At 37.0% G+C, this 24,281-nt stretch overlaps 2 protein-coding genes across 5 annotated transcripts in view; one reads left to right on the top strand and one right to left on the bottom strand.

The window, feature by feature from the left end:
* Positions 1-3,309, top strand: part of LOC306865118 (histone-lysine N-methyltransferase 2C-like) — a 132,361-nt gene extending 129,052 nt beyond the window's left edge. Inside the window, exon 62 of the mRNA XM_079409496.1 lies at positions 3,189-3,309. The gene's annotated coding sequence lies outside the window, so the exon portion shown is untranslated. The remainder of the gene's footprint in view (positions 1-3,188) is intronic.
* Positions 2,443-24,168, bottom strand: LOC306865120 (polypeptide N-acetylgalactosaminyltransferase 11-like). Of its 4 annotated transcripts, none has more exons than XM_079409507.1 (12): positions 24,100-24,168; positions 21,695-21,985; positions 20,397-20,520; positions 15,906-16,072; positions 15,107-15,232; positions 14,589-14,829; positions 13,821-13,938; positions 13,198-13,350; positions 7,728-7,943; positions 5,006-5,110; positions 3,728-3,865; positions 2,443-3,434 (listed from the first exon to the last, which is right to left on the bottom strand). In XM_079409507.1, exons 2-12 carry the CDS (start codon positions 21,945-21,947, stop codon positions 3,303-3,305), a joined length of 1,773 nt encoding a protein of 590 aa, XP_079265633.1. In that variant the 5' UTR covers positions 21,948-21,985; positions 24,100-24,168; the 3' UTR covers positions 2,443-3,302. The 4 variants fall into 4 exon arrangements, with proteins under 4 accessions (XP_079265633.1, XP_079265632.1, XP_079265631.1 ...); XM_079409506.1 differs by having other exon boundaries at positions 24,072-24,163; XM_079409505.1 differs by having other exon boundaries at positions 23,785-24,155.
* Positions 24,169-24,281: the final 113 nt, after the last annotated feature.

Consider the following 24,281-nt stretch of genomic DNA (forward strand, 5'->3'; position numbering starts at 1 on the left):
GAATGGAAAATACAGATTCTGTGGACAGTTATCTTTCATACACATAGCTAGCTGACATTAGGAGGACTTTCTTAGTGACAGGATTAATCTGTGTTCCACATGGGCACATAACCAATCTGTGGGAGCCAGAATTCTTGCTGGTTTGTAGGGGATCAAATACTTATTTCACTCGATCAAATGTTCATCAGTTTACCTTTTATGTAATGTGCCTTTCTGTTTTTGTTTTGTTTGTATTTTTCCTCTATATAATTGAACCTAGTACGTATATTTCTTTGCAAGTATGCAAACTTACAAAATCAGCAGGGGATGAAATAATTTTTTCCCCCACTGTAAATGACCCTGAAGAATGAAAGCTGCTTGGAAATATATATAAGCAATATCTCACGTAATGGATTTTAGTGAAATAAGACGTTATTTCTGTCTACTATTCACACATTCAATCAACGAGTTGTAGATGTTTTAGCGACATCTCGTGTATTTTAGGCCCACTGGCCCCTTCTAGTTTGGCTGCATTATTCAAATATGTCAAAATACTACCAATGCACATCTACATTTGATTTTTTTCTGCCCATGCAACAGAGCACTCGAACACAGGGTCTCTCTGAATGTACTGACTCAAAGAGCTAGATTATTGCTAGTTATTCAGTCGGAATATATGTGGAATTATAAAAATATTTAAAATTATGGCTTGTGTCTGCTATCACTGTTGTGTACTTATCGGTACGGGCAGGGCACTGCCATCTATCGACATGGTTCGGCACGATTGTTTAAAAATATTATTAATGGTTAATAATAACTGGTTAGACTTTATTTTTCGATAGTCCACTTTAGACATTCTACTAACTACAAGTAACTTTGCAACTACATGCATACTAACTCTCAGTAGGGTAGGTATAAGGTTAGTAGAATAAGTTGACATATACTTGTATATAAGTTTCTCAAACACAGTATGTTGTGGACCCATCACAGACAGTCTACTAATACTCTAAATTATGGCTTGTACGGCCCCTCATACATTATTCTCTCACACACATACATTCTCCTTTCACATACATACATTCCTTCTCTCTCTCTCTCTCTCTCTCTCACACACACACACACACACACACACACACATTCTCCTTTCACACACATACATTTCTATTTTTTTTTTTGGTATCCATTGCTTCCTGTTTAAGCAGGAAGTCACTCTCAGACCAGGGATTACATGTGCAGACTTGCTCAGCTCATCCTAACACAACTATGCTATTCAAAGTCACTTTTTTTAATCTTAATTTGAAAATATTTTGTAACCCACTTGTTCTACAGATCTATGCACAAAGGATGCACTTTTTCGTGACCAACTCCAATTGGCAATTTTTTACATTAAAATGGGCCGATTCCCATTATCGTTGCCTATTTATTTATTTTCATTTATTAATTTATTTTGCTCTGTTACTGGTCAAACTAAGCTTAAGCAAGCAAAAAAAAAATATCTGCAACATGAAGCAACTGCCCAAAACTAAAACATCAGACGAGCTGAATAAATATTTTATTATTACTCTTTATTATTAGTGTTTTATTTCCTTAATTATATGTATGTTTGCACTATGTCTGTACTGAAATTCCTTGAATAGAATGATGCATGAGTTTTACTGTCGGGGATTTATCATGTTGTGCCGCATCCCGTGTAGACAGCGTCATTATAATAGGTTCTATATTGTATCACACCAGGCCGCTCGAGTACACACGTGTCAGTTTAAATGCCGGAGATGCAGTGTTGCCAGATATTGCGACAAAAAACAAACAAAACTATCTAAAAAGAAATAAACCGCAACGAGTCCAAATCTTGAGTAATGGAAATAATATAAAAATATAGCTAACCCTAACTTGATTCTGGCAGCTCCCAGTTTATACACTTCCTAAATGGTCAAATAGTGGAAAAAATCCGTAGACGCTTATAGTAATTGTCTGGCAACACGCCTGAGGCTGCGCTTAACCTGCCTTTACATACATTTTATGTAAATTACACTAATACCACTAAGTCTTAGAGAGCGGTCTACAAAATCAATTCCCTTACCTGTCCAAAAAGATGCATCTTTGGCATTACTAACATGACTTTAAAAAAAAAAAAAAAAAAAAAACACTTTACAATATGGACCCATATTAGTTTGTTCAAGTACAAATTTAAGTTAATGATATGCTCAAATTTTTACTTTAATAAAAATGACAATTTTCAGTTTACGTTCGCTAAAGTCCATTAAATAATATTAACAGATACAACTTTTGATGTTGAAATAAGATGAAATGATTCAGAAACATTTTTCATTATTAGTTCACGTTAACTAATAGTAATGAACAGTTAACAAGCCTTATTGTAAAATGTTACCAAAACATTGCTAACATCATCTCATGTATACACCATTCAGATGACTCTTTAAAAAAAAAACTATTAAGTTTTTTAAAAAATCAACCGGTGAATGTTTTATTTTTATATCATTGTATTTGCAATTCCATGTACAAAATGACAATAAGTGCAGTTTACATTCACGTAGGACTTTCAATTTCTCGTACCTTTATCCATGAAAAGACACTTTTGAAGCTTTCATAGTCAGTCCAAAATGATTAAGAGTTGAAAAACACTGTCCGTCCATCTCTTTTCCAAGCTGCTTTTTTAATACTAACTGTAATAAAGTAGCTTAGCAATGCTGATTGGTTTTATTAATTCTGTTCTACTGAACTCTTATCTATATTGGAATACCAGCAATAATAAGAAATACTAATCCATTACAGGACGACCCAATATATTTGCAATTTATTAAGGTCAAGGTAAATCCAGTGATCATGAAATCAAATAAAATCAGATGAAGAAATTCTAAATTACAGGCTTGTTTTGGAAAAAAAAGACAAATACAATTAAAGTAATGCTAAGAAATGGTGCATTCAGAATTAAAAATGTTAAACTTAAAATCTAGCAGACTGTGATTATATTTATCAACATCTAACATCTGTAATACATTGAAAATGGTTTTTCTGTGCAAATCGTTTACATTTCAAGATGAAATTTAAATTATTAAAACTTACAAATACTTGAATAAACACGATTTTTAAAATACTCTCTAAAAATAGTTGTTTCTGGGTAAAGAATATGGGTCAAGAAAGCTTCAGACCAAAGCTGAAACTGAAAGTTGAGCTCCTTCTCACTGTAGGCCCTCACAACATCCTGTCACAGCGGTCCGTTTCTGAGCTGATGGCACAGCGGCGGTGCAGTTCAATCCCCAGCCAGAGGGGGGCTATAGCTGTTCCTCACACTTCCAGCATCCTCAACCCTCTAACTGCCACTGCTGGGACCGGGAATCATCACAGATCACCATGGTAACATATCCTTTGATGCTGAGAGGGTCGGCGACAGCCAAACACTGTCCCACTAACACCTGGTATAGCCAGTTATTTTTCTGAGAGGACAAAAACAAAAACATTACACTTATTTTGTTCATAATTACACGTGGCATATGAAGCAGAGCACACTTTAAAAAATCTGAATATATATCGTTACTTTTTTTTTAGCATACCATGTATGCATTTGTATTTCTATAGTCTTCAATTTGCATATTAATAAAAACAAATTTGGCTTTGTAAAAAAAAAAAACTATTAAAAGATTACTTGGTAATCAAAATAGCTGGTAGCTGCAGCCTTAGTGTACAGGGGATACATGAGGTAAAAGACGGTAATGGGAAGATTTCTCACCCCCAGTGTCCACTGCTGAGATCCACCTGAGCCGTGACACTTCATGAGGCGCGGCGGGTCAGAAGAACGAATCTCAGACATGTCCAAACACAGCAGCCCGGCTAGAATTAACTCATGCTCCTCATCATAGGCCCATTCCTGCAAAACACACAAACATATAGATCAAAATTACAAAACATCTACATAGCACCGATCATAAAACTGAAAATAGTCTTCTGATATCTTTAGATATAATGATTCATTTCAACCTGTTTTTTTCAGACTTATCAAACTTGTTTAACTGCAATTTAGGCGGTTAAAATGATTAATCGCATTCAAAATAAGTTTGTTTACATACTTTGTGTGTACGGTGTATATATAAATACACACTTGTACGCTGTCAAACGATTTATCACGATTAAATCGCATACAAAAAAGTTTTTGTTTGCATGATATGTGTTTGTTCTGTGTATATTTATTATGTACATATAAATACACACACAGTATATATTTTGAAATATTTACATGTCTATATTTATACTCATATAATTTATATTATAAATACTTATACACAAATGCATGTATTTCAAAAAATGCTATGTTTATATATTAAATATATTTATATAATAAATATACATGGTACACACACATATATTATGTAAACAAAAACGTTTATTTTGGATGCGATTAATCGCAATGAATCATTTGACAGCACTAATAAATACAAATATTTTATATATAAATATTTTTCCTTAATATATACACATGTATGTGTGTATTCATATATACATAATAAATATACACAGCACACACACATAAAGTATGTAAATAAACTTATTTTGAAAGCGATTAATTGTGATTAAACATTTCGCAGCCCTAGTCCTGTCTATGTTTTGTTTATATCAGTCTAACTATGGCACATAACTCATAATCATCTGATTATCCTGCATTCATGTTCTAAATCATTTCTTATTACCAATGTTGAAAACAGTTGTGCAGCTTAATATTTTTGTGGAACATTTTTTTCCTCTGATGAATAGAAAGTTAAAAAAATGTATATATATTGAAATGTAAATCTTTTGAAACATAAATGCTTTTATGTTACTTTGATCAATTTAATGTGTCCTTGCTGAATAAAAGTATTAATGGCCCCCCAAACATTTGAACAGCAGTATGTGTGTCAAGCATTACTAAGGATTACTAAAATAAGAAATAACCAGAGCTGCAAAAATTATCAGTAAAATTCACTTCTTAGCTGCCTATAATTATCAGAGAATGACAGCAGTTTAATGAACTGACCTGCTCAGGGTCCTGTGGGTCACAGTCTCTCACCACCACAGCACCTCCCTTCTGACTGGGACGCCCCTGTGCCACCAGACACTTGTCAGCCAGCAGATTACGCAGCTGAAAGAGAAGACACAGACAAATTCTTTTTGGAAAAGCCCATTTAAAGAACCCCTACTAATATTTTATCATATAGTCTGGGGGAAAGCATTACTGCAGTTCATTTATATTTAATGACAGGTGTGCAAAAAAAGTACTTCTCTTTTGAATTTAAAATAATTTGATAAATAAATGACTCATTTCTGTATAAATAAGTTTTAAAAGTCATCTCAGATTTCGAAAATACAAAGGATTTGTGACATGATCTGAAAAGAGAGAATATAACGTACCAAATCAGTTACAATGTAATCAGGAACATGTATAAGGCAAGTAAATTGGGTCTATGTTAATTTCAAGTTGACTTTAAATTGATAAAATCCTGTTATTTGGTTGCTTTCATAGAGCAAAACGTACCAGTCCATTAATTACAGTAGATAATGATAATAACTAACAAACTTTAGGCTTCGGAAAATACAAAATCAGATGATATTCTAAATAATCTCTGGCATAACACTAATGTAGTGCGAAAATTATGCAAACCATCAGTGGACTTTATGAATAGTCTGACCAGTTACTGTTCAAGAGCTGCTCTACTGCCCTCTGCTGTTTAAACAGACAGCTGTCAGTTCATTTCATACAGCTCTGTATTCACTTCTTTCACTTAGGATACAGTAAGTAATGGCAAGATTAAAGTGTTTGTACAAACCCGATTCCAAAAAAGTTGGGACACTGTACAAATTACGAATAAAAAAAGGAATGCAATAATTTACAAATCTCATAAACTTATATTTTATTCACAATAGAATATAGATAACATATCAAATGTTGAAAGTGAGACATTTTGAAATGTCATGCCAAATATTGGCTCATTTTGGATTTCATGAGAGCTACACATTCCAAAAAAGTTGGGACAGGTAGCAATAAGAGGCCGGAAAAGTTAAATGTACATATAAGGAACAGCTGGAGGACCAATTTGCAACTTATTAGGTCAATTGGCAACATGATTGGGTATAAAAAGAGCCTCTCAGAGTGGCAGTGTCTCTCAGAAGTCAAGATGGCAAGAGGATCACCAATTCCCCCAATGCTGCGGCGAAAAATAGTGGAGCAATATCAGAAAGGAGTTTCTCAGAGAAAAATTGCAAAGAGTTTGAAGTTATCATCATCTACAGTGCATAATATCATCCAAAGATTCAGAGAATCTGGAACAATCTCTGTGTGTAAGGGTCAAGACCGGGAAACCATACTGGATGCCCTTGATCTTCGGGCCCTTAGACGGCACTGCATCACATACAGAGGATCACCAATTCCCCCAATGCTGCGGCGAAAAATAGTGGAGCAATATCAGAAAGGAGTTTCTCAGAGAAAAAATGCAAAGAGTTTGACGTTATCATCATCTACAGTGCATAATATCATCCAAAGATTCAGAGAATCTGGAACAATCTCTGTGTGTAAGGGTCAAGACCGGGAAACCATACTGGATGCCCTTGATCTTCGGGCCCTTAGACGGCACTGCATCACATACAGGAATGCTACTGTAATGGAAATCACAACATGGGCTCAGGAATACTTCCAGAAAACATTGTCGGTGAACACAATCCACCGTGCCATTTGCCGTTGCCGGCTAAAACTCTATAGGTCAAAAAAGAAGCCATATCTAAACATGATCCAGAAGCGCAGGCGTTTTCTCTGGGCCAAGGCTTATTTAAAATGGACTGTGGCAAAGAGGAAAACTGTTCTGTGGTCAGACGAATCAAAATTTGAAGTTCTTTTTGGAAAATTGGGACGCAATGTCATCCGGACTAAAGAGGACAAGGACAACCCAAGTTGTTATCAGCGCTCCGTTCAGAAGCCTGCATCTCTGATGGTATGGGGTTGCATGAGTGTGTGTGGCATGGGCAGCTTACACATCTGGAAAGGCACCATCAATGCTGAAAGGTATATCCAAGTTCTAGAACAACATATGCTCCCATCCAGACGTTGTCTCTTTCAGGGAAGGCCTTGCATTTTCCAACATGACAATGCCAGACCACATACTGCATCAATTACAACATCATGGCTGCGTAGAAGGAGGATCCGGGTACTGAAATGGCCAGCCTGCAGTCCAGATCTTTCACCCATAGAAAACATTTGGCGCATCATAAAGAGGAAGATGCGACAAAGAAGACCTAAGACAGTTGAGCAACTAGAAGCCTGTATTAGACAAGAATGGGACAACATTCCTATTCCTAAACTTGAGCAACTTGTCTCCTCAGTCCCCAGACGTTTGCAGACTGTTATTAAAAGAAGAGGGGATGCCACACAGTGGTAAACATGGCCTTGTCCCAACTTTTTTGAGATGTGTTGATGCCATGAAATTTAAAATAAACTTATTTTTCCCTTAAAATGATACATTTTCTCAGTTTAAACATTTGATATGTCATCTATGTTGTATTCTGAATAAAATATTGAAATTTGAAACTTCCACATCATTGCATTCTGTTTTTATTCACAATTTGTACAGTGTCCCAACTTTTTTGGAATCGGGTTTGTATGTTGTGAGAGTCAAACTTAGAAAACAACAGCCAAATGTTCATGCAGTCCTTTATTGACAACAGAGCTACAGGGTACGGGAAACATAAAAGTCAATGTGAGGTCTTACCCGACCCCGCTGCAAGACTTTGGGTCTCTTCAAACCCTTGTTGATAAAGACAGGCTGCTGGGGCTTGTGTGGGGAGGAGACCTGCATTTCAGGATAGATATTGTCCAGGTACCATTTGAAGGAATGACACTGCAGCCGCTTCCGAATAGCAACCCGCTCGCTGATGTCACCATAGTCACGGTTCCTCAGCTCCGGGCGCAAGGCAAAGTACTGCTCCTGATGAACACACAGACACACACATACATGCAGAAATTTTCAATCATCACATTTACTGAAAAAGCATATGCAAGACATACAGTCTCAAAAGTGAACAGGTGTGTTTACATTGACTGTCACAGTCAATTTTATACTCAAGCAAGTATTAAATGAATCGTTAACCCAAAAATGAAAATTTGCTTAAATTTTAGTCTTACTTAGGCCATCCAAGAGGCAGAGGAGTTTGCTTCCTCATGGGAAAAGATTTGGAGAAATTTAGCATTACATCACTTGCTCTGAAGTTCAAACATTACAACGATCCACAAGTAATCCACACTCATCGAGACTAATAATTAATGTCTTGTCAAGTAAAAAGCGGCATGTTTGTAAGAAACAAATCCATCATTATGGTGTTTAACTTCAAAATGCCGCTTCTGGCCGTTATCCATAATAATGCTTCCTCCAGTGAAAAAGTCCATTCCCTGTTGTCCTCTTACAGTCATATTTGTTTAGACCTGTTTTGGATTATTTTCACTCTAAATAGTGCTTGATGTGTGCATATTTCTCTCCTGCAATTGTTTAAAGTTAAAGCTTATTAATGATGGATTTGTTTATTACAAGCACATTTTTCACTTCATAAGAAGTTAATTGATAGACTGGAGTTGTGTGGATTACCTGTGGATTACTGTGATGTTTTTGTCATTCTGACGGCACCCATTCATTGCAGAGTAATCATCACTGCTGAGTAAGTGATGCAATACTAAATTTCTCCAAATCTGTTCTGGCACAGAAACAAACTCATCTACATCTTGAATGGCCTAAGGGTGAGTAAATTTTCAGGAAATTTGAATTTGTGGGTAATTTGTAGTAAATTTGAATTTGTGGCTGAACATTACAGATGTACTGAGAAAGTAACTGCATTGTAAATCCACAAACAAACTGAGGCATTTCATTGCCACACAACGTCATATCAGTGACAACTGCTTTTAAATCCAAGAGAGAACAGTAAACGCCCTTTCAAGTTAAGGTGTAACTACGGTTAGAATGCAAAAACATCAACATTTGTGAATGAATCCAGACATTTATAACACTGCGCTTCAAATGAGTTATCAATGTCCAAAAGTCCAAAACAAAGTTCCTAAATAAGCTTGGCTGAAAATGAGATGAATCCCACCCATTCACCTCTGATTGGAGAGGTCATATGATGTTGCTAAAAATAACATTATTTTGTGTATTTGGTGTAATTCAATGCGTTTATGTGGTTTAAGGTAAAAAATATAATTTTCCACATACTGTAAATTATTGTTGCTCCTCTTTGCTCCGCCTTTCTGAAATGCATAGATTTTTACAAAGCTCATCGTTCTGAGAGGAGAGGTGTGCTCTGATTATCCAGTGCATTGTGATTGGCCGAATGCCTCAAGCGTGTGACCGAAAAGTTACGCCCCTCACAGAATTGTGATGGCGTGTCCCGGCGCGACGAGACAAAAACAATAAAACCCATTACAAACGAGGCATTTGTTGCATCCAGTGGGGACATAATCACTGGTTATAATGACTTATACTGTCTTTTTACACGTCGCGTTGCATCGGAAATAGTCCTCTGTAAAATGCGCTGCACAAACTCTAATATTTGGGTTGAACTGTTCTGGAACAGTGTTGTAAATACAACTTAACTACTGATTTCTAGTTGTGTCCTCTTTTGGAAGCACAAAAAAAACTACTTTTACTTTCACAACGAAACACAGCGTCTCCAGGACAAGGTGCCGGCGGCAGCAACAATACTACAGCAATACTTATGCAAATCTTCCCACACCGTGACGTAGACATGTAGGGACGTGTTTGAATGAGTCGTTTTAGGAGGCCGTGGACGAGTCTTAACTTTTATAAAGAATATCTCTTTGGGTTTGAGACTTTAGTCTTTGCAACTTTAGGGATCTTATCTATGCACAAACAGCCTGTAACACTCCAAAGAGAAAGAAAACTTGAAATCGCATCATACGACCCCTTTAATATACAAACACACATATTTCATTGTGGTTCTCTCATGAACCACCAGGGGTTCGCAAATACCAGTTTCTCTCTCCATCACATGAACAGCACCTGCCAAAGCACACAAGAACTAAGAGGCAGTGCATCACCTCTGCAGACTGCAGATGAGCTGATCACCAATTGTAAACCAACAGGGGAAATAGCGGTCATATATATGCTCGGAACAGACACTTTCATTCACGTGCATGATGGGGTTTTCAGGGAACTGCATTATGCACTACTGACTAAAACTCCTATCCAAAAACTAGTCAGGCACCACCTAAACAGCATTTTTAGGCATCATAGCATAGGTGTGATCCCAATGTCAAGCGTGTTCCAACAGCTAGGTGGCACAATTTTGCTTAAGATATTAATTTAGGCATCATGTACAGGAAGTATAGCAATTCTATAATAAACTGCAATGAAATTAGTGAAGAACTGACATGGTGTAGCTGTTAAGATCTCAAGAGTACTCAATGTGTTCTTGAACTGATGTCAGAGTTATTCATAATGACGTACCCATCAAGTGAAAAGAACATGCAAGCAGCGTTATGAAAATAAAAACTCCCACATTGGCTGGGAAATAATTCAACACTATTTACACATCACTAAAGCAAAAAAAGACTAACAGAATAAGACTAAACAAATATTGCTGAGAAAGTGGCTGACACTTAAGCAGGATCTTGAGAATAACCGAGCATTAACGTGTCCGATACAGGTAATTACATTCTCCTCTAACTGGGTCAATTATCTTTTAGACGAGGAACCAATTATGATGAGCCTTTGAAGTTCTGCAGGATGGACGCAGCTGTAAAATTCAAACACGCATGAAGAATTTCACATCTCCATCATGTAATAAACCATGCTGCACGTGTTGCCAACAGCATTGAACAACTAACAGCACTACAGCTGTCAATGTCCAACCCAGCAAAAAACAATCAATTTATTGAGTGACCTTAAAGAATCGGGGTCAGGGTGGACATGTTGATTTTTTTCTGTAAAGCAAAAAAAAAAAAAAACGTAATACCTGCTCTCATTGGTCTTCACAATGAAAGGTCAAACTTTGTACTCTAAAAGAGAATATGAGTGAAAAATACATTTAAGGCTGGAATACACAACTCAACCTATATAAAACATTAGGTATCGCACACTTTCCGAATTTGTAAAAGGTTACAGAGAAACACTGGGCATCATACACATGCTGACTGAGGATCTTACCAGTCTTTCAAAACGCAACAAACTCCAGCAGAAACATGCACCTTATTGCTAGGAGACACATGAAAAATGAAAACAATGTGTTCTTAAATACGGATGCACGATATTATCGGACCGATATCAGAATCGGCCGATAATGACTTTAAATGTAAATATCGGCATCAGCCCTATATGAAAAATTATGCCGATATGTCTTGCCGATAAGAGGAATACCTTAACTCACATGTGCTCAGGGTGTGCTAGTGATTAGATCACGTCAACTGTGTGACTCATTTTTGAAGCAAAGTTTTGTCTGAATGACTATTAGATTCACTGTTTTGGATCGCTGCATTTAATCTGTGAAAGCACCTACAGAATAGCATGTGCAGTGGCAGCAGAGGCAGCCTCCCCCAGGTCCTAACGCCCGTTCAGTAAGGAGTTTTAATCTGTAGGCGCTGTTGGCCTACTTCTAATTCAATTAAAAGTAAAATATCATACACAAGTAACATTTAGACTGTGTTTCTGATTAAGTAAAGCTGTAATTGATGTCATAAAATTATGAGTATATTTTGATTTAAAGGTCAGAAGCTACAGCTTACATGAAAAAAAAATAAACATCACAAACATGACACTTGTAAATTAAATAATTTTATATATATATATACACTGATTTATTCATTAATGCATAATATGTTTTATTTACAAATCATAAGCTTAAAGATTTTCAGAATTTTTACAACTTTTGATTTAGACAATCTACAAATGTTAAATCTTAAAATAAAATGTTATGGTTAACACTGCATCTTTCTGGGGGAAACAAACGCAGCGACTGATATATTTTATTTATAGTTATTTTCAAAGCTTCAATGTACTGTCAAAAAAAAAAACATCATTGTTTAATTCTAACAAATAAGTTCTTGTTAAAAACTAACCAAAATGAAAAAATATTTTGGTAACACTTTATTTTGATAGTCCACTTTAGACATTCTACTAACAGTAAGTAACTTTGCAACTACATGTCAACTGGCAGTCATTAGAGTATTAGTAGACTGTCTGTTTAATATCTTCTAACACTTTATCGTGATGGGTCCACAACATACAACATACTGAGTATTAGAAACTTTGCAAGTATATGTCAACTTATTCTACTAACCCTAAACCTACCTTACTAAGAGTTAGTAGACATGTAGTTGCAAATTAATGAGAATTAGTTGACATATAGTTAGTAGAATGTCTAAAGTGGACTATCGAAATAAAGTGTAACCAATATTTTGCATATAATTTCTGCACAGGAGAGACTTGGTGTTGTTTCCAAACAAAAGGAAATGTATCGGTATCGGTCAAAATGAGTTGAAAAATATCGGCATATGAAATGAGTTACAAAATTAGTTACAAATATCAGCAAAAATACAATATCGTGCATCCCTATTCTTAAATCATCTCAAAATATCAAACATGTTTGATATCCCCTGAAGTATGCAGACTCTGCACTCATCATAAACTGTGATTTTCTGTGAAATTAGTCAATTCTGACTGCACAAAATTGACTTTCAGCAATTCATGTTCAAGTACTCCAGACCGCAAATTGGGGCATAACAAATAAAAATTTTTTAAATAAACTGTCAAACCTCAATCAGAGACCTGGCTCAAAAAATTCAAGTAAACTACAATATTGACAAGAAAAGACTGAGCAATTATCACTCTTGAATCCCTCCGCAAATGCACATGAACACACTACTTAAGAAAAAACACTGTACAACTAAGTTTAATTATTACACAGCTCTATGGTACACTTAATTCTGATTGGTCAATTCAAGCATTCAGTGGTCAAATATTTCAGAAAATGTCCATTTATTCAGGCAATGCTGTACAACAGGCCGCTCTTCCAGGAAACTAACCCATTAAATAGTGGTGCTACAATCAAGTTTCTAATATTACAATGCAATCTCTCTTACATAGAAATGCTAAAACATAAAACAGTTAAAGTATTATTTGCAACATGCATAGCATTTTATTATTAATTTTAGAAGAGCATTATGCTATTGATCTCCACCTTATAGTCATCCATCCAGACATGGGCCAAACGCAGAGAATTATGGGCCATTGTATCCTGACCTCCGGGTGACCCATAGGGCCGACGCTTGCGGAAGATGTGCCCCACCCTGGCGCAGGGAACAATCAATAACTGGCCTCCACACATCCAAATCTGATGGAGAAAAATATTTGAAAGCAAATGAGTATATTTTTGGTCACCAAGATTAAATAATGTCTAAACCAAGGGTTCCCAAAGGTTTTTGTCAGCCAAACTCCTTAAACGCAAAATTTTTACTTGAAGTACCCCCTGAGAATAATTTCATTGTTCTCTTATATTGGTTAGTGGCCAAAATCTTGCAACTTGAAATGCGATGAGACATTTTATATCATATAAAATTTTTAACTGCTACTGTAATTTACCTTAATTTACTACTACAATTTTTACTTTTAAGGGTGTTCACACTTGGGTTTACTCTTTACAAGAACCAACGAGAACTACAAGTTACTATACAAATATTTACACACACGGCATTTCCAAATGCATGTTAAATTCAAAGTGTTTGCTGGGATGGAGTTAGTGAGTAGCAGCATTTACTGTGAACAGAGCCGAAATAATGCATCTTAAAAGTATACAAAATTTACCCGAAAAGAGATCTCCAAGTTCTCTCCACCCCAGATGTCCATGCCGCGGTCATACTGACCAAGCTCATAAAAATAATTCCTGTCCATGGCGAACAGCCCACCTGCCATCGTGGGAGACCTGCAGAGAAACATGACTGGAGTCATACCAGCACAAGTATGAACAAACCGAACTGAATTTCTTTCACATGACTCTAATGAGACAAGTATAAAGTGTGCCTATACATAAATATATATATATTTTTTGTAAAATTAAAATTTTGATTGGTTTAATATCTGTCACTAAATATGTCCCATACTTTAATTCGACTTCTCAATTATTCTAAAATCTGAAAAATAGTAATAAAAAACAACAGGCAGATGTGTCCAAACATTTGAATGTAAATGAAAGGGGCGAAAGGGCAGACAACTCTGTGGTTGAAATCCTGTGCCAAGAATCCATCTGGGAGAATTGATTCCAAACAGGACAGTCTATGACTCCAGGGTTAATATGTTGGCCCTCATCCCCATCCATGAAAGCAGCTTCAGGGACAGGATGTGCAGCGGTGGGCAGGGCATAGTATTACATAGGGGTATGCATTGTAACCTTACATCCCATTTTGAGTTATTTTGTCACAAAAAGATATTGTAATGTTACAAATAAAATATATATTTTTTATTTGATACTTAATGGACTTGAAGCTAAATATTTTAAAATGTGCTTCCAAATAGCAAATTTCACAAAGGCAAGAAGTTTACATCCTAGCATTATGTAAGACACACTGGTAATACCTGATGGCTCCATCGGGGCTGTTGAGTTCAGACATGGGCACTGGATCCCATTTAAAGTGCAAGCCCCAGTTGAATCCCCCTCGCACAATAGGAGAGGGGGTGTATACTAGTGTGTCTGCACTGATGATGTCGATGACTGGGCAAACCACGGTTTTTCTGTTCTCTTTGATGGGTGTGAGCAGAGGCTGGAGCCATGCCTCATTCACCTCACAGTGACTGTCCAGAAACACCAACACCTCACCTGAAAGAATAAATGGAGATGAAGACAGCCTTACTGAAGGACACAGTAATAACAACAACAATAATAACTGCTCGATTCATATTAATTACTTTTGATGTTTTATGAACTTTTTTGAAGTGTCAGAATTTATGTTGCATGGACTGTTAATCGAGAGACAGAAATCTCTCAGGTTTCATTAAAATATCTTTGTTTGTTTTAAACAGTTTGGAAATCAGTTTAATCAGGTTTTTCCTATATCCTCCCCATTTTTGGGTGAACTGTCCCTTTAAGGTCAGACCTGTAGCGTGAGATGCCCCAATCATCCTTCCACGGATCAGCCCCTCCCTCTTCTCATTACGAACTAGCTTCACTTTCTTCTGCAGGTGCTGCTGTATGTAAGAATCCAAGTCTTCCTTCAGATCATCTGTCAGACAAACAAAGTAACATCTGATGAGTCAAACATCCAGCAATCCTTTCATTTCTAACCTTCGTTTCTTCTTTCACACAGTAGCTAACATTTTACAGGCAATGCCTAAATCTAGGGAATCTGAAAGTTAAAAGTCTTTTGGATAACAACTCTTAAGACAAACAAGAATGTGTCGGGTGCTTTAAACAGTTTAACATGTTTAAAATATTTTCTGACCAAATGATTAAGTGCACATACACACAGACCTAATATCTGGGTCATGATATGACATTTTGTTATTAGTTATTATTAGTGGATTCAAACGGTGATATATTAAACTCGTACTCAGACTTTTCTCTTCAGTGCTTTGTTCTTCAGTCAAATTCTTTACTTGGACAGTTAATTGAGTGTTGACCTAATTCTACAGTATATTTCATCATCTCACAGACTTGAATTTAAATCCATTTTCCCCCTAAATATATTAAAAATGTTTGCTAAAACATGCTAAATGAGTGTTATTTGAGTCTCTTGTGTGAGGAGATCATGAATGCCAGTTGAGTCTCTTGACAGTGAGGTAGCTCACTAAGGTTTAGGACAGATTCAACTTGTCAATCATCATCACGTCTTGCTTAAGTGAACTAAAACGAGAGAAGAGACGACTGGAGATGTTAAGAGAAGTAATGTAGCTTGCCCAGTTCACTGTGGTCGTCCACCAGTATGATCTCATGGAACAGGTAGTTTGGTGTGCGATCCAGCACGCTGTGAACCGTCCTAAGGAGGGCAGAGAATGCCTCATTGTAGAAGCAGATCACTATGCTGGCTGTGGGCAAGGCCACGGGATAGATCCGGTCTCTGCACCTGTTGGGAACAGTGTTCATGTGATGATTTACAGCAGTATCACACGTCCCGTCACCTCCATGTTTTACACAAAATAATGTGCACCTTGACCTCATAACATGCTCATTTCTCTAAGTCATAAACAATGGTTTACCTGAACATGAACATTATTTATTATAACTACCATACATATTATTTACTCACCATAGTTACAAACCTATATGCTTTTTTTCTGTGAAAGACAAAGGGATAATTTCTGAAGTGTCTTTACATGGCTCTTTTGCATACAATCACAGATCATAGTAAATGCATCTGACAAGCTCCATATAAAACAATTAACTGAAAAGAGTTCACTCAGCTGACATTTCAGAGCTTTAGAGGAAAGCAATAATTTTAGTGCTATCATGGCTTGTAATATATATATATATATATATATATATATATATATATATATATATATATATATATATATATATATATATATATATATATATATATATACACACACACACAGTGGTGTGAAAAAGTGTTGGCCCCCTTCCTGATTTTAATTTTTTTTGCATGTTTGCCACACTTTAATGTTGCAGATCATCAAACGAATTTAAATATTAATCAAAGATAACAAGTAAACACAACATGCAGTTTTTAAATGAAGGGTTTTTTTTATGAAGGGAAAACAAGATCCACCCCCCCCCCCCATTAAAACATAGCTGTGGTTTATCACACCTGAGTTCAGTTTCTCTAGCCACACCCAGGCCTGATTACTGCCACACCTGTTCGCAATCAAGAAATCACTTAAATAGGACTTGCCTGACAAAGTGAAGTAGACCAAAGGATCCTCAAAAGCTACACATCATGTTGAGATCCAAAGAAATTCAGGAACAAATGAGAAAAAGTAATTGAGATCTATCAGTCTGGAAAAGGTTATAAAGCCATTTCTAAAGCTTTGGGACTCCAGCGAACCACAGTGAGAGCCGTTATCCACAAATGGAGAAAACATGGAACAGTGGTGAACCTTCCCAGGGGTGGCCGGCTGACCAAAATTACCCCAAGAGCGCAGCGATGACTCATCCAAGAGGTCACAAAAGACCCCACAACAACATCTAAAGAACTGCAGGCCTCACTTGCCTCAGTTAAGGTCAGTGTTCATGACTCCACCATAAGAAAGAGACTGGGCAAAAATGGCCTGCATGGCAGAGTTCCAAGATGAAAACAGCTGCTGAGCAAAAAGAACATAAAGGCTCATCTCAGTTTTGCCAGAAAACATCTTGATGATCCCCAAGACTTTTGGGAAAATACTCTGTGGACTGACGAGACAAAAGCTGAACTTTTTGGAAGGTGTGTGTCCCATTACATCTGGCGTAAAAGTAACACAGCATTTCAGAAAAAGAACATCATACCAACAGTAAAATATGGTGGTGGTGGTGTGATGGTCTGGGGCTGTTTTGCTGCTTCAGGACCTGGAAGACTTGCTGTGATAAATGGAACCATGAATTCAGCTGTCTACCAAAAAATCCTGAAGGACAATGTCCGGCCATCTGTGACCTCAAGCTGAAGCGAACTTGGGTTCTGCAGCAGGACAATGATCCAAAACACACCAGCAAATCCACCTCTGAATGGCTGAAGAAAAACTAAATGAAGACTTTGGAGTGGTCTAGTCAAAGTCCTGACCTGAATCCTATTGAGATGCTGTAGCATGACCTTAAAAAGGCGGTTCATGCTCGAAAACCCTCCAATGTGGCTGAATTACAACAATTCTGCCAAGATGAGTGGGCCAAAATTCCTCCACAGCGCTGTAACAGACTCATTGCAAGTTATCACAAACGCTTGATTGCAGTTGTTACTGCTAAGGGTGGCCTGACCAGTTATTAGGTTTAGGGGGCAAGCACTTTTTCACACAGGGCCATGTGGGTTTGGATTTTGTTTTCCCTTCATAATAAAAAAACTTCATTAAAAACTGCATGTTGTGTTTACTTGTGTTATCTTTGATTAATATTTAAATTTGTTTGATGATCTGAAACATTAAAGTGTGACAAACATGCAAAAAAATAAAAAAATCAGGAAGGGGGCCAACACTTTTTCACACCACTGTGTGTGTGTATATACACACACACACACACGTATATATACATACATACATACATATACACATGTATACAGTGGGGCAAATAAGTATTTGATACACTGCCGATTTTTCAAGTTTTCCCACTTACAAAGAATGGAGAGATCTGTAATTTTCGTCGTAGGTACACCTCAACTGTGAGAGACAGAATATAAAAAAAAATCCAGAAAATCACATTGTATGATTTTTGAATAATTAATTTCCATTTTATTGCATGAAATAAGTATTTGATCACCTACCAACCAGCAATAATTCTGTCTCTCACAGACCTGTTAGTTTGTCTTTAAGAAGCCCTCCTATCCTCCACTCATTACCTGTATTAATTGCACCTGTTTGAACTTATTACCTGTATAAAAGACACCTGTTCACACACTCAATCAATCAGACTCCAACCTCTCCACTATGGGCAAGACCAAAGAGCTGTCTAAGGACACTAGGGACACAATTGTAGACCTGCACAAGGCTGGGATGGGCTACAGGACAATAGGCAAACAGCTTGGTGAGAAGGCAACTGTTGGCACAATTATTAGAAAATGAAAGAAATTCAAGATGACTGTCAATCTCCCTCGGACTGGGGCTCCATGCAAGATCTCGCCTCGTGGAGTAACAATGATCCTGAGAAAGGTGATTATGTACAAGTCATTGGTGTTTGGTGATGAGTTTTTGGCTCAAGGTCTGCATATAAAGTCACACCAGAGGTGTTCAGCTGGGATCAGGACTTGGCTTTCTGCAGACCAGTCAAGTTCTTCCACACTGACTGAATCAATCATGTCTTTTTGAACCGTGCCTTAGGGTGCTTTCAGACCTGTAGATCGTTTGCTTTGTTCCGAAACAGGGATTAATTTGTTACATTGTTGCATTTTCTTCTTGGTTCGGTTCGCTTTCACACGGCAACATTGCAAAGCGTACCAAACTGTGTTTATGCAAGACACATGTGAGTAAAGCTGTCCTCTTATTGGTCAGAGTTCACTTGTTTACGTTATTCTGTGTCATCCATCAAGATGGATTGACACATATATATATATATATATATATATATATATATATATATATATATATATATATATATATATATATATATGCAGTTACAGCCAGAGGGAATCGAGGCTTCGTCAGGACAGCATTCTTGTAATGCGCGGAGAAGAGTAATTAATTACACAACATTTTAATATGAAGAGATGCTCTTTGGTTTTCAACTGCAATAACAAATATTCTCACTAACAAAATCAAAGTTTCTCACAAATTCACAAATGTAATTTGTTACATTTATATAGCGCTTTTTTGTTTTATATTTTCCTTTTACATTATTGACACACTATTTTCCTTTTTTGATATTGTGCAGTTGCTTTGACACAATTTACATTGTTAAAAATGCTATATAAATAAAGGTGACTTGGCTTTTCTGGGTACCCAAAGCGCTTGACTGCTAGACACAAAAGACACTGACTGACTGCTGCTTTTTATATAACATATTTCCCGTTATGAATTATGATACCGCTTGGTTCGTTGGTCTGTTGGGTCGGATTGCTTTCTCACCACAAACGAACCGCTCCAGGGTTTGTTTGAAAGCGTGCTCGGTACGCTTGTTTGGTCCGCTTTTGGTGCGCACCCGAGTGCGATTGCTGCTTTCTCACCTGCCCAAACGAACCGCACCAAGAGGGAAAACAAACTCTAGTGCGATTCAACCGAACTAAATGAGGCAGGTGAGAAAGCACCCTTAGACACAGAGGCACTGTCATGTTAGAATAGAAAAGGGTCCTGTCCAAACTGTTGCTATAAAATTAGAAGCACACAATTCCCTAGAATATCATTATTCATTCATTTGTACTCATAGAAATGACTAAAGTAGTCAAACGTTCATTAGAAGGGGGTGACCCAATACTTTTGGCAATATAGTGCATGTATATATATTCACATAAAAATTAGAACAACTGGAGGGTAAGCAAGTAAATAAGAATAAATAAGGGAAAACAAAGAGTAAAAAATTGAAAGCTTGCTGGAAGGGAGGAATTATTGTCCTGCCCTCATGCCAGGGCACACATCATCAATTTTGTTGTTGAATTTAACAACAAAAAAAAGAGCATTCAAGGATAAATCATTTATAATAAACATTACATTTTTTATGGAATATTGAAAATACTGATTTCCTGGTTACTTTTGAGAGTTAACAGAACAGAGCTAATGATTTGAGCAAACGGTCAGTACACAGAGAGGTGCTCGTACTTGTCATTCCTGGTGTCTGGGACGTCTCTGTGGTAGCCAAGCCGGTTACTGATGAGTACATTGAATGCGTGCTTATGATATCCCATATCTCGTACCTCTTGATCCTGCTTGTTAAAAATCATTCCTGAAATCAGAAATCAGAACACTCGTAAAACACTGGCTTATTACTCTGTGGCTGCTTGTTAAAAGTAAGCTGCTTTTTCAGAGGATTTAGTGGAGCCCACAGTGTAGGACAGATGGTCTAGTCAAAAGTCTTTTAAACTGGTGGATTGATTCAGCTTCAGGGTAATAAAGGTAGTAAGTGTGTTGTCATGGCAACAAAAATGGTTCCAAAACCTGCCTCGCTGCCTCACTTCTGTTATAAAACTCATATTAGAGTGAATAGCCAGTTGTAGTCAAGTCTATTTCTCATCCCTGTTATGAAAACTTTTCAAGCCATTCCATCTTTTATAAGCAGCCAAACAGGCTTTTCTAATTACCTATGACAAACTGTCAAAACACAATTTATTCTAAAAAGCATATGGTGAGACGTCAGCTTGACACCGGTAGAGCTCATTACTGTAAATGAGCAGCATTTATCCCTTTTTCTCACTCACTGACAGTAATGCTGGAATATTTAGACCAGTGCTTCATAACTGGTGGGTCGCAACCAAAAAAATAAATAAATATATTGTACGAAAACTTCCCACATCATCTGCTGTTGGTGCAAATTCATATTGTGGTAGAAGCTAACCAAAATTATACAGATGCCAACATGGACAGGATGCAGGGCATACCCTCATTCTTAAAAACCAGCAAAAGCAATAAAATAGTATTGATATTTCATTAAATACATGTTAGCTTGCAGCAGATATTGTGGCTTGTTTGACACCCTGGGGCAAACACCGCTTCAGGAAGCAATCCCCAATTTTTAATTTTTTCCCCCCCCTGATTTTATGTTTCTTTTATTTTTTATAATGCCATAAGCATTTTTTTTTTAAGTTTGCTCTGCTGAGGAAAAAGGTGAAACTGCATTCTGTAAAGGTTCAGAATAAAAATAAAATGTACTCTTATTTAAAAAAATAATACTGTTCAAGTGTAATGCAGATAAACATTGTACCAATCACATTTCTGTGGTTATTTTTTGGCTGTTAAAAGCATAAAACCATTATCAACAACAATACTACTGCATTGAGTCGCTCCTTGATATCCCATATAAAATATGGATCAGATCAGCAGACCTCTAATATGTCTATAAAAAAAGCACAAATTTCAAGTGAAAGCATATACATTGATTGATAGCTGGAATGTCCACTAACCCAGCTCTGGAGAAAGGTCCGGCTTGAGAGGCTCCATTGCATGTCCTTTGCGGACTTGACTGCCATCTCTGCGAAGGATTGCTGGGCCACGGGTGAAACGAGGCTGAAAGCGGTGCTGCCCCTGGACGGGCACATTTTTGAAGGACAACTGGCTTTCCTGGCTGAGGTTGAAATACAGGAAGAGTAGAATCGACCAGGTCACAGAGGTGAAGAGGCAACCATAGAAAAAGTAGCGCAGAGTGACGCTGCCCATGGTAACGCTAGCATCCTTGGCTGGCCATTACCAGGCCCCTGAAAGACAACAATGAAGAGTTAAACATGATGTGAAATCCTTTGTGGATATCAGATGGTTTGGATGGATAGTGTGGTAAAATGCACTGTACATCGTGGTAGTTATATTTGTGCAGCTATTAACTGGCAGGCCTACTTGTGTTATTTACACTACTATTCTAATGTTTGGGTTCAATAAGATTTTTCAACGTTTCAAGTCTCTTTCTCACCAACGCTGCATTTCTTTGATCAAAAATACAGTAAACAGGGTAATAATGTGAAAAATGTTTTAACATGATCCTTCAGATGTCATTATAATATGCTGATTTGGTGATACCTATTTTTCACTATTCATTGATGAGCAGACCGCTCAAAGGAACAGAAAATCAAAAAAAAATCTTTAACATTACTGTCATTTTTGATCAATTTAAAACATACTGGTTGAATAAAAGTATTAATTCCTTTAAAAATGAAAATAAAATGACAGACCCCAAATTTCTGAACAGTAGTGTACGTGTAGAAACATGAAATGATACAAAAATACAAGCCATGGTGTGTATAGCTATTTTGCTTAGACTTCCAACATAACACGGTCTAATCCAGAGCTACTTGGTTTAAAAGTCAGTTTAATTAGTGTTTTATGATGTGAAGCTGTTTCTGCATTCATTTAGGAATAATTAGACTCTTTGGTTTTCAAGTAAAAAGAGAGAATCAAATGACATGACGTGCCTTTCTTCTGTAAAACATCCAGTATTAAGCATTACCACATGCTTATTCACTTTATAAATCATCCAGAGACATGTTTGATATCCCAATGGCAAGAGGCACAAATCAGACTCCCATTTAAATCCATACATACACCATAAACACCGATGCCCTTAGTAACTAAACAAGGGGAAAAAAGGTTGAGACAAAGCTGCATTATTATTATTTATTTTTTTTGGTAAAGAAAATTGTTATATAGGATATGAAGGCCTATGAGAATCAGAAGACTGACCTCAGCATTTCAAAAGCAAGAGTCAATCATTAACATGTACTTTGCACAATATTTTAAACCGTGACACATCAGACAACAAATCGGAGTAAAAATAAATCAATTTATAGTTTAGTCTCAATGTACTGCATCACATGAATGGCAAAGACATCCAGTGGCCTCCGTAACACGAGAACCCATCTGAAAACTGAAACCAGTGAATTATATGGCATTACAGCACAGCTCTTGTGAATGTTTAATTTATGCTTGGGTCCTGAAAGCCAACACACCTGATTAAATAATAAATAATCTTGCCGTGTCATACACCTGACATCAGATAAATGCAAGGATTACAGTATTTGAAATAATTCTCTTCAGCTAGTCTAATTTAACTAATGACAGACCAATATGTTGGCTAGGCTTTATAGATTAGCATCCTCTAATAAAAAAACACACTTAAGTGAATACCAGATGATTTAGGATAGAACCAGAAGTTACCATAAGAGTTGTAGTCCACAATCTGGCTAAATTTATAGTTCACATTTTAAGTAAACATTGTGTATAATTTGTTTTCCAAACATATGCACGGTTTAATAATCTTTCCAGGTCTACAAACTAATCAGCTCGGAAGTGATTAATCGCTCAAGTCAAGTGTCGTTTGCTTGGATATGAACTATTCAGAGCTGTTCTGTTCTTAAATTAACAAGTTATGACAGAAAGAAAACCTTATGGTGGATTGTTTGATTTTCTTTACACTACAAACAAGCAAACGCGAATAGTGAGCTTTGTCCCAAACTAGTGCGCTGCCAAACATACAGACAACATCAACAAACGTTAACTTACCTACCTAGACAGCATTTCTGGATACGCTATCATCAGATGACCTTTATTACTCAACATACGTCAAAGAATCATGGATTGTGTCTCAAAACCTAACGGGTTTTCTAAATAGCGCCGATGGTGTCCCAAAATCCAAGCTCCTCAGACATGATGTCTATGTAGGCGGCTCACTAGGACGTAGGATTATGAGCTACGAGCTCATTAGCTGCACAGAATAAAGAATCATTGCCCGGCACTGATCTAAACCCTGTAATCTCTGGTGATAATGTCAGTGTGGTACAGTTGCAGACTCACTGAAGAGCGTCTCGCTACTTGGACTCACTCGCTGATGAAGAGGTCTATCACAGCTCCATTGTTACTCGGTGGTGATGAGGCTGCGCCGGACTGACTCTGTTGCCTCCTGCTGGCCGAGCTTCAAAATAGCACCATCTGCACAATTTACTCAACAATCAGATGACTCCGCCGTCATCTAGATCAAACCTGTCCTGGAGGACCCCCAGGCCT

Source organism: Barbus barbus (assembly GCF_936440315.1).
Source record: "Barbus barbus genome assembly, chromosome: 46".
NCBI classification, from domain to species: Eukaryota; Metazoa; Chordata; class Actinopteri; order Cypriniformes; family Cyprinidae; genus Barbus; species Barbus barbus.

Excerpts from the sequence above, each read along its gene's own strand:
- LOC306865120 (XM_079409507.1), bottom strand. The coding sequence starts at position 21,947 with ATGGGCAGCGTCACTCTGCGCTACTTTTTCTATGGTTGCCTCTTCACC. Across the intron at positions 13,939-14,588 it reads AGCCCCGATGGAGCCATCAG|GTCTCCCACGATGGCAGGTG; the intron begins GTATTACCAGTG and ends GTTTCTCTGCAG. Across the intron at positions 3,866-5,005 it reads ACCCACAGGACCCTGAGCAG|GAATGGGCCTATGATGAGGA; the intron begins GTCAGTTCATTA and ends TGTGTTTTGCAG.